Source organism: Setaria viridis, chromosome 7 (assembly GCF_005286985.2).
Source record: "Setaria viridis chromosome 7, Setaria_viridis_v4.0, whole genome shotgun sequence".
Lineage (NCBI taxonomy): Eukaryota > Viridiplantae > Streptophyta > Magnoliopsida > Poales > Poaceae > Setaria > Setaria viridis.
In genome coordinates, this window is record NC_048269.2 from 30,557,428 (window position 1) to 30,567,810 (window position 10,383).

Consider the following 10,383-nt stretch of genomic DNA (forward strand, 5'->3'; position numbering starts at 1 on the left):
GCGATGAGAGGGAGAGCAGGAGATAAAAGAGAGTGAGCGCGCGGTCAAATAAAATTTTCATTCTCTACAAATTTTTCGTTTCCCGCGCATTAACTGCATAGATGGGCACTTATGCCCACCACCTGTACAAATATGGGGTGTTTGTAGTGACGGGTGACTTAAACGCCCACCAACAAAAATCTGTTTAAATTTTTCTTTTTACATTCAAATTTATTTAAACTAAGCAAATCAATTCAAAAGTTATTGAAACTCCTACAAGAGAATATATATGTAATACATATAAAAATTAGATTAGAATATATAAGATAAATATTTTGACAAGGTAGTTCATAAACTTGAAATTTGGATTTGAGTTATATGAAACATTATAAGTAATGTGTGCATTTGTGAACAATGTATAATCTAATTTTTTTATAACACACTGAAACTTTTAAGTTAAGGTTGTGGACTTATAAAATGATTCCATGTCAACTTATATAATTTTTGAACCATGTTTAGATATTATTAAAAATTATTTTCATCAAAACATTTAATAGAACAGACTTGTGAATCTTTCATACACATTCATGATTTGAGTCAAAACGGAATATAGTTTTCTGAAATTTGTAATCTTACATAAAAAAAATTTAGTTCAAATATCAATTTTTTGAATAAGCATGTTTATAATTATTTAATCCCTAGAAAATAGTAAATCACTTTAAAATTCTTGAAACTCTTACACAACGACATATACTTAATCCAATACATGTTACAAATATATTATTATGTGTAAGATAAAAAATTTTAGCTAGTTAAAATCTTTTAACCTCTCCTATCTATGTAAATTGAAAATGTATTTATGCTGATGGTTGATATACGTACTGGCGGGTGCTTCTATCAACCGTCAGCACAAATGTATTTGTGGTGACGGTTTCTCACACGGCGTCCCTGGAGATAATGTGTTGTCGGGTGCCAGCAAAAAAATCCACGTGCCAGAAAAAAAAAGTCCACGTATCAGCACTGCACTGACAACGCTGTCCACGCCCTGCGAGCGCGCACCCTACTTGTTGGACATTGGGACGTTGACAACGCTGCGTGCAGTTCACCTCACGTTTTAATTAGGAGGGGGGAGCGCACACCCTGCACTGCACTGACTCTCCGAGCGAGGCACCCGGCGGGCGGCGCGCACTGGCGTCCGATCGCCTCCACACACACAACCGCGAGTTACCTAGCGGAGCACGTAGTACGCGCGCCCGGCCCAGGGCCGGAAACCGCCTTGCCCACCGACCCCCACGGCAACAGGCGACGTCGAGTAAAAGAGATCTCTGGATTTGTGTTGGTTCGTCGTCTGATTGTGTGTGGGTGGACGTCACGCACGTCAGGACGTGGACGAATCCCAGTTTCCTGGTGACTGGGTGGCAACAACACTCGATCTACCTAGGAACGTACTAGGGGCTGAATGAAAAAAATTAGATCCTAGGTTTCGAAAAATGCCAAGAAATTAAAAGATATATCTTCATTTATCAATGTAACTGACATATAGATCTTTCTTTTCAATCAAAATCATATAGAGCGCAAATGCACCATGAACAGCTAGCAAATGTTCGATCTTTGTCACTAGCTGCCGGAGTGCACGCCGCTGCTCGGCAGCTGCTTGGAGGTGGAGAAGGGACCCTAAGATTTGGAGCGCCACCTCTTCAGTCGTTGAGGCAACTGCGCCCTCAATCAAAATCCTTACAATGAAAAGGTGATAGTGTTGGCAATAGCATGAATCTCCTTGGATTTAATTGCTCATAAACAATGTGCCTGCTCGAATTCCAGTTTTCAGAAGGTATCTTGGAGGTAATTAACATAAACCTGTCGATTGAGCTAGGGTTTGCGCCTTTCTTACTCTTTTCACAATCATAATTGTATATGCTCATTCTAGAAGAAATGATTGAGAAAATAAAACTCCATCTAGCTAGTATCACAAGTAGAAGAATGCTAACATGACTCAAGCCATCTAAGGAAAGAAACAACCTTCCTGCGGTCTTCTTGTAAAAAGAACTTTCTTGCAAACAGGAGACTTGGTGCAACAAGGCTGCAAACTCTACACACATTGCCCTAAGGAATTCGAACCAATCAGTAGGAAATAGCACATCATTGCCGCAACGCTCCACAAAGCGCTTTCTAGAGTGGTACCCACATAACTTGTCATGGCAAACTCAGAATCCTTTATTATTTAAACAACAAATTAGATAATTATGCACTAAGAGAAGTTCTAGTGGAATGACTGGGATGGTTAAGGACGTTGTATAAATAAAATAATGATGTGTCCATAGAGTTGAGGAGGAGAGAGAAGTAAACCGTTCTCATGCAATAATAAACCGGTTCATCGCGAGAACAATTAGTGAAAAATGGTAGATATGGAGAGAAAAAGAGGTGATTGGATAAGAATTTGTTTAGAATAAAACTACTCGTAAGGATACAATTTCTATGACTACTGTCTATATAATAGCAATGCAAGTATGGAAACCGTCCGGTATAGTGTATGGGTTGAGACTGGGAGCCATTTATTTTTACATTTTTGTGGTCGCAAACTCTGAACGTGCTCATGTAAGGTCCTTTACCACTGTGGCCGGCATGTAGCGAAGGGCGCGAACCATCGACGTTGGGAATCTCAACGGGACGCTCGTGGAGAAAAACTTTATAGTGCCAATGTGACAGGAATGATGCTACCGTCGAACAGGGACGGAGGGCGCCAAACTGCCAAAGGGGACCGAGGCTCCTATGCTCTACACAATAACACGACAAAAGATGTGTACATAAATAGAAATACATTATTTCTATTTTTATTCCTTAACTATAAGGTGGTCCGATTTTTATCATTTATCTTCAAAATCATAAATCTTATCATTCCCACCTATCAAAACCTCTAAAAACACGTTCCTCAGCAGTTGCATATGTGGTCCCTTAACAGGTGAGCCTTAGAAAAAAATTGCCAGGCCGACAAAAAAAAAACTGCATACACCCCGAGCGCTGTTCATAGAAACTAAGTATAATAATTTTCTTGTGTCATAAAAAAGCATCAATTCACTAAAAATTCCTATAGCCTAATCATGTGTTGCTCACACCCTTTTTGCAGAACAAAAGTTCCAAAAAAAAACATAAATTTTATTTGGCTCACTTAATTTCAAAATGTTGTTGATTGGCAACCCAAAGTTTTTATTCTGGCTCCGTCACTACCATCGAGCAAAGCAGACAATGAACAACTTGAGAAATGAATGTCGTTTGTATTTACTCTTGGTGCAAATATATACCACATGTTACAAAGGGTTACATACCATGATACCAACTGTACAGGTGTGAACACTGACCAAATGCTGTGGTTAACAACAGAATGCGCGAAAAGTATGGCTTAGCTCTTATAAGCACGAGAAACACTGTTATGATCACTTATATACCTTACTGAATTTTAACTTTTATAAATTTATCATGATCTCCGCATGTTATGCTTTCGCAACGTGCCGTAGTGGAGCCCTGTAACAATGTGTCACGCACCACCGAATCAAAGCAATTCACGGCACAATGGAATCAGACAGTGGAAGCAGCGAAGACATGGCAGATGGCCTTGTGATCTTTGCCTACTTTTACAGGAAGGATATCAGGGCCTTCACGACCTTCTCTGGCCTGCGGAACATGCGAGAGATGTCAAGGATCAGCATAATGGTCACCGATGTCTGAAGGTCAGTGGATGTAGACATAAAGCATGGTATCAGTAAAATATGTATGGTTTATGATTCGTGCAGAAACTGTATATAACATAAACGGACTGAAACCATCAAGCTCCTGAAAACAAGTACCAGTCCTCCTGCGGCATATGACCAGCTCCTTCTATCGCCTCCAGTTTTACAACATCTGGATTAGCTTTCTTGAATTCCTCTGCTACCGACAGTGGTAAGTACTTGTCAGATATTCCCCATGCGAGCAGTATTGGTTTTTCCCAACTGCAACAAGATAATGTTTTTTTCGTTTCAGAACAAGAACACAATGTCGCAGGTTTAGGTGCCTTTTATTGATTGCTCATATTCAGAATGAATTTTCTGATGCTGCTGAGTGCTACTACAAACTCCAAGGTCGTATATAATAAATCAAAGTCTTGCCTGTCTGAATTAGATCAGAGGCTAGAATGCGTAATGAACATGGATGCTTGGTTTTTTGGATAAATCTACCTGTTGGATGAAAACCCAGCCGAAATTCTACTTAGTACATCTTGGAAGTTGACCTTCCTGGCAGCCTCAAGCAAAGCTAAAAGAAAAGGCAAACAAGTCAAAATTACCAGACAATTGTAGCAACTAGAAATTTTACAATCTCACAAAAACATAGAAACTCTGCAATTAGATTACTATATTTGTTCTGAAAGAAATGCTCATAGACAACACAGCAGATAATTCTGGATGTGCATGATGACATTCATTTATGGCAATTGCATGGTGCCAACTGACATAAAATAATTAATTCAAGTATTCTGAAGTTCCTTTCATTATTGGGAAAGTACATCGAACTGAATGGCAAAGCAATGCATATAAAGTGTTGGAAATATACTGCTTGGGAGTAAGAACTCACCAAATCCAGGTGCACCACTGGATAGATACGGCAATCTGTATACATCAGCCTTTTCCAGTTTCAGCACATAGCTGACAAATAAATGGAGGACAAAATGGATCATTTTAAGCTACTGTGCAAAATGAATAGTATAAAATTGCATCGTATGGACAACAAACCAAACTTTATTCTTCTTTCAAGCAACATGCACTACAGCAAGAAGCAAATAGGCACAACGAACAGTTTTTGTGCGATAAGGATACATACGCGCTACCTGCTTCAATGAAACGCTCAGCCAAAACAGCATTTTGACAAGTAAATTCACCAAAGAGTGGCCACCTGCATTGAAAGATTCCTTCTGTTCAGTTAAATAGTTATATAAATAAAATATTGACTGCAAAAACTAAAAGAAGAACATCAACCACAACGTAAGTGAGAAATCATGACTAGAAAATGGGTCACAATACTCAGTCCATTTGTACTCTAGCCAATATTATACGGGGAAAGATGAATGTGTTACACTAGTTTACTAAATAAAACAGATAACTTAATCAACCTCGACATAGAGTAGTATACTGCAACCATTAACATAAAAAAAATGACAACTAAATAGAAGAGCTCAAATGCATATTTTTAGTCAAACTTACATGCAAAATTTCATATGATTATATTCCTATTCATATCACAGATACACAAGTTTTGAACCCATGTGTTTGAAATCTACTAAAGCATACATATAGGTTGAATCCAGTATATGGGAGAAGAACGGATAACTACTGAGAGTGAGAAACCAAGCTGAATAGAAATAACTAACTTTAGCTGCTGAAATAATCCAGGAACTGGAGAAGAAACAGTAAGTGGACTGTTAAGGATTGCCAACTTAAGGACTCTGCTTGAGTTCTTCAGTGCCCATGTCAGCCCATAAGAACCTACAAGAAATCCCTGCAACGAAATTAAAGAAAAAATTTGCTATATTGAGAAATGAGGATTTCTCCAGACCATGATTTTTCTGAAAGTTTCACACTGTACCTGGACAACTAAGAAGAAGGGCTCAGTAATATTTAGAGTACCAAGAAGATCATCAAATGCCTTATGGAACTCCTCCTCTGCAAATGATACGACATACATGAGTCTTTAGGAAATTCCTCTAGTTTAACACAAATTTTACTGACCTTTATAGTCGAATCCATATCCGGGTTGTGGCATCTCACTGAACCCAAATCCAAGCCAGTCAGGTGCAAAACAGTGGTAGCCAGCATCTGCCATCTTTTAAATTCAACAGCTACTTAGGGGATGGAATGATTGACAAAACAAAAGCAGCAGAGTGGTCAATAATCATATTATTATTATTAGATTGAACATGAGGGTCCTTAGATTTTTATGGGAGTCGACGACAACAATGTTCAAAAGCAAACAAGATTTTTTTTGAAGGGAAGCAAACAACATATTTTGTTGCTGTTGGTTTCGGTTTCAATAGCGTATGGAAGTATAGCCATCTGGTTTGCAAAATCAAAACAAAAATAATTCATGTCCGTGTAACACTGTAAATTTTTCTAATGAACTTTTGCATATGACAATGGAAAGTAACTCTTCTAACGAACTTTTGCATATGCCTTCCTAAGTAAGAAAATTGCAAATAAACTGTCAGAATTAGCACCCAATTTATTGCTGAATAATGTGCGGTACCAACGGTGTACAAGTTCAGTGAAGCTAACCTGAGCCATAACCACGCGGTAACTAAATGATTGAGTAGGAGCCCCATGAAGGAACACGATAGTCCCACGTCGTGCATCAGATGAGCCTACAATGTATCAGCAAACACATGTGACCAACAATTGCGTGTGTTTTGCTTATCCAAGGTTAATTATTAATGAGGGTTGTGGTTGCCGTCCTTTGGTTCATTTCATTCAGCAATAAAACTAATGGATGAACTGATATAGCACCTAAAGCTACAAGAAAGAGAAAAACTCTGTTTTCACTTCCCATTGTAAAGCTTCACAGAGTCATATTGCATCTCATTTGCGTTAATGGAGTGTTAGAGTGTAGTACTACTTTGTTGGTCTGGCACCAAGTCATCAAGTGTATCCAATCTATCATGCAATGTTCTTCCTGACCACGAAGAAAAAGATGAACGAATAGTACCTGTTTCCCTCACGAACCATTTAAACTCTCCTGATCTCACATACGAACCGTAGTCCCTCCCCTTGTCCTCGATCCTCTGGACGCAACAAGGCGAGTCACTAGTCAAACGGTTGAATACGTATGGTTCATTGATCTGAAATTAGAAGGATAAACCACAAGGAGAGGAAGCGAGGCATGAGGCATTACGTAGAGCATCTGGCCGACATTGCCGTCCTCGGCGGGAACCGCGGGAAGCTGGATGGCGCTGCGGCTGGAGGGGTTGTCCGTCACGAATCCGAACGGGTTGAACCCCGGGTCGCCCTCTCCCTTCTCCTCTTCCGCCGTACCACTCCCATCCTTGCCGCTCGCCGCGACCGTGGCGTACCTGCCTCTCGGTCCCGTCCCCCACCGCAGCCTCCCGCTCCCGCAGCTGAAGGCGCCACCGCACGGGGAGGATGCAACCCTGGTGGTGCTGGTGCTGGTGGTTTTGGAAGTGGAGGAGGCGGGAACGGAGGGGAGGAGGAACAGGGCGGGAGAGGAGGAGGTCGCGCAGGGGCAGCAGCGCGACATGGCAGCGGCCGGTGGGTCGCTGCGTTGGTGGTGCTCGGATGGCTCGGGTGGTCGTGGTGGTGGTGGATCCCGTCGGCCGAAATGTGGCCGCGGAGGAAGCGGAGCGCCCCCGCTCGGGTGGCGCAGCGGCGACGAGCCACGCGAGCGAAGATTCGGAGGATTGGTGTGGGGCCGGCCAGTTCCTTCGTCTTGTGACCTTTTTGTGGGTGTGAGACGCCGGTGACTTGTGAGGTGTGGGGTGTGCGCCGGACTGGGCACCGGCGCTTGCTGCGCCTTCATTTTTAGCCGTCACTCGAGACCCGAGTGGTTAACATGACACACTCCCTCCCAGCCTCCCGGGCGGCCGGGCGTGACACAGTTTCGCTTTCGCCCGCTCCATTCTCTTCACGCAGCATCTCCACCAGTGAGGCCTGAAATTTGTAGAGGGCAGGGGCACCCCCCCTCCCGCGGGGCAACCAGATGAGTGTGTGCCTTGAATTCTTGTACGTGGTGCTAATTTGTAGATACGAAGTTAAAATTTTCACTGTAGTCATAGTTCTTGAAGATTTGCTCTTCTATGTATCGATGCATCCTTTCTGACTCGGTCAGCTTTGGTTAATTGGAAGTTTGGATACTATGGGGTGTTTGGTTCTCCCCCTAAAGTTTAGCTTCCGAATGTCACATCGAATGTTTAGATACTAATTAGAAGTATTAAATATAGACTATTTACAAAACCCATTAGACGAATCTATTAAGCCTAATTAGTTCATGATTTGACAATATGCTGCTACAGTAACCATTTGCTAATGATGAAATAATTAGGCTTAATAGATTTGTCTCGCCGTTTAGCCTCCATCTGTGCTTTATAATTAACTCATATTTAGTCCTTTTAATTAGTCTCCGAATATTCGATGTGACACGGACTAAACTTTAGCTCGAAGAACCAAACGCCCCCTGTATACCCTTGCTGCTTTGTTCATTGATTCATATTATTTTATGAACAAATTGTAAGATCATTGTTTTGTAAATCGTTGGTGTGTAAACTTGAGGCCTCGATGGGTTTCAGTGTACCTAATGGAGTCAGGGATGGGGGCCACTATTTCCCGTTTTGATGACGAACAGACGCCGGAGACGACGGTAGGTTTTGTGGGGATATCTGTGCTTATTTGAGCTAGATGCTACGAAAAGAGACCTATGTTTTGTTTAGGCTAAGAAATAGTGGGCTGCATTGATGCTTTGTTAGAGGTCATGCACCGTCACACGAACTGCACGCCCCTAGAAACATGCGTGTGCAAAGATACATTGAAAATATTGTGGCTTCTACATGCTCCAATTCGCCCAACTTAAAAACAAACTCAATATGAATGGAGAGACCTAACATTGCTAAACTTAAAAACTTAACCAACGATTTCATTGTGCTAAATATTCGACATCCTTATGGCATTGATTTTAGGGCGGTCATCACAAAAAGGTTATATATAGTGAAGCTTTGACAATACTTTGATAGTGATTATCATCTACAGTCGAATATGCTTCCGCACTAGTAGCAAAAGCAGTCGTTGTAGTTTCGCCAGCATCACCCACCTGCGATGGCACGGACAAAGAAGCATGATATTTTCCGGGGAGATGAACTGACTTCTGGATTAGCGGCACTGGGGAAGCGGACATAGAAAGCCTTTTATGGGTATTTTTGCTACTGGTGCTAATCCTCTAGTACAACAATGTTACCCAATTTATTAGAAAGGAGACTTACAAAAATGCAGTATCCCAAGAAGTCATTGCCTTCTCATACTCGTTGATTTTTTTCTATGCCTTCTACAAATGGCATATCCTTTGAAAACAAATAGATGTCAAAGCATTGGGAAAACATTATAACATAGAGGACAAGTCATTCATTTCTTCTTCATCATCAATAAATGCAAGATTTGTGTTCTGCTGTTAACCAAACAATCATGAAAGAAAGATTCGATAACAAAATAGAGTAAGAATGACCTTATCCAACTTGGTTTGTGAAACCATCATGAACAGAGAAATATTCAACTACAAAATAGGAGTAACATTGACCTTTTCCAACTCATACTACTTCACAAATATCTTATGGAACTTCTTGACATGTTTCTCGATCTAAGGTGAAGCAACATAAGCAAACAGAACCTCATGTGTCACAAAATGTTTGGGAACATAAGATAAATAACTCTTCATCGTACCCAAGAAACTTCACTTACAAAGAAATACATATGATTTAATCAATGTCACCACATTAATTATTTCCACATATTAATAATTTAAAGGGATATGAGATATGTTGAGACAACATTTAGATGGATAAAATAATAGAAGAAAATGTTAGTTTTGATTGCATTTGCAACAAAATTAAGAGTTTTTTAATTCACCAATCCCATTTCAAATTGAAGATTGAGCTTTTGGACAAGTCCTTTTACTGTATCAATGTCATTCATAAACAATATAGAGTATGTAGAGATTATTTTAATTAAAAAATATATGATTTAAACATAACTGCGTATAGAATTAATTTTAAATTTTCATCGATGCAATACTTACAACATTTCGTTGATGTATTGAAAATGGAGAAAAAAAACTAATTGACTATTTACTAACGATGCACCATGAGGAAGAGGGGATGAGGAAGATAGAGGTTGTTCGTTCTAAGCTTAGCAAGTTTGGATTACTAAAAAGAAAAACATCTCACTCCGATTGTTATGTTATCTAGTGGTCAGTATGTCTATGTTGTATTTTAGTGATCTTAAGGTTCCGAAAGGGTAAATTGTTGTGCACCAGCAGTATTTCTAGGCGAGGTGCATCATCAACCATTAGTTCATTGAAATAGCACACCCAAGAAATAGCGACCCTGAGGGTGCAAACAATCTTCAGCTTACGAGAGGCAAGATGCGGCCTGCTTGGATGCTCCCTGCTTAGCACAAAACCGAGAGTGTCCAAGTGGGGGGTGTGCTCAAACAAGCCATTCAAATCAGAATTGGAAATAATACACTGCATTAAGCACAGCTCCCTGAGATTGTTGAGGCGGGGCAGCCAGGTGAGCTTGGTCATGGTACGAAATTCCTAGAAACCAAGGTGTAGACGATGAAGGTTTGAGCAGCTAAGAATCTCAATAGGAAGCTGAAGACCAAA

General features: G+C 40.6%; 1 protein-coding gene across 1 annotated transcript; it reads right to left on the reverse strand.

Annotated features, from left to right (window-relative positions):
* Positions 1-3,231: 3,231 nt before the first annotated feature.
* Positions 3,232-7,424, reverse strand: LOC117865745 (uncharacterized). Its single transcript, XM_034749989.1, has 11 exons — positions 6,892-7,424; positions 6,706-6,781; positions 6,279-6,364; positions 5,736-5,829; positions 5,593-5,669; positions 5,378-5,505; positions 4,831-4,902; positions 4,585-4,655; positions 4,191-4,266; positions 3,822-3,965; positions 3,232-3,648 (listed from the first exon to the last, which is right to left on the reverse strand). The coding sequence occupies exons 1-11, from the start codon at positions 7,252-7,254 to the stop codon at positions 3,609-3,611; spliced, it is 1,227 nt and encodes a 408-aa protein (XP_034605880.1). The 5' UTR covers positions 7,255-7,424; the 3' UTR covers positions 3,232-3,608.
* Between the last annotated feature and the right edge of the window lie 2,959 nt (positions 7,425-10,383).

What these genes read in the sequence shown, in the direction of transcription:
- LOC117865745 (XM_034749989.1), bottom strand. Translation starts at nt 7,254, where the DNA reads ATGTCGCGCTGCTGCCCCTGCGCGACCTCCTCCTCTCCCGCCCTGTTC. An exon ending in ACCGCGTGGTTATGGCTCAG is followed by an intron (nt 5,830 to 6,278) that starts GTTAGCTTCACT and finishes TGAATTTAAAAG; the next exon opens with ATGGCAGATGCTGGCTACCA. An exon ending in GCTGGGTTTTCATCCAACAG is followed by an intron (nt 3,966 to 4,190) that starts GTAGATTTATCC and finishes ATCTTGTTGCAG; the next exon opens with TTGGGAAAAACCAATACTGC.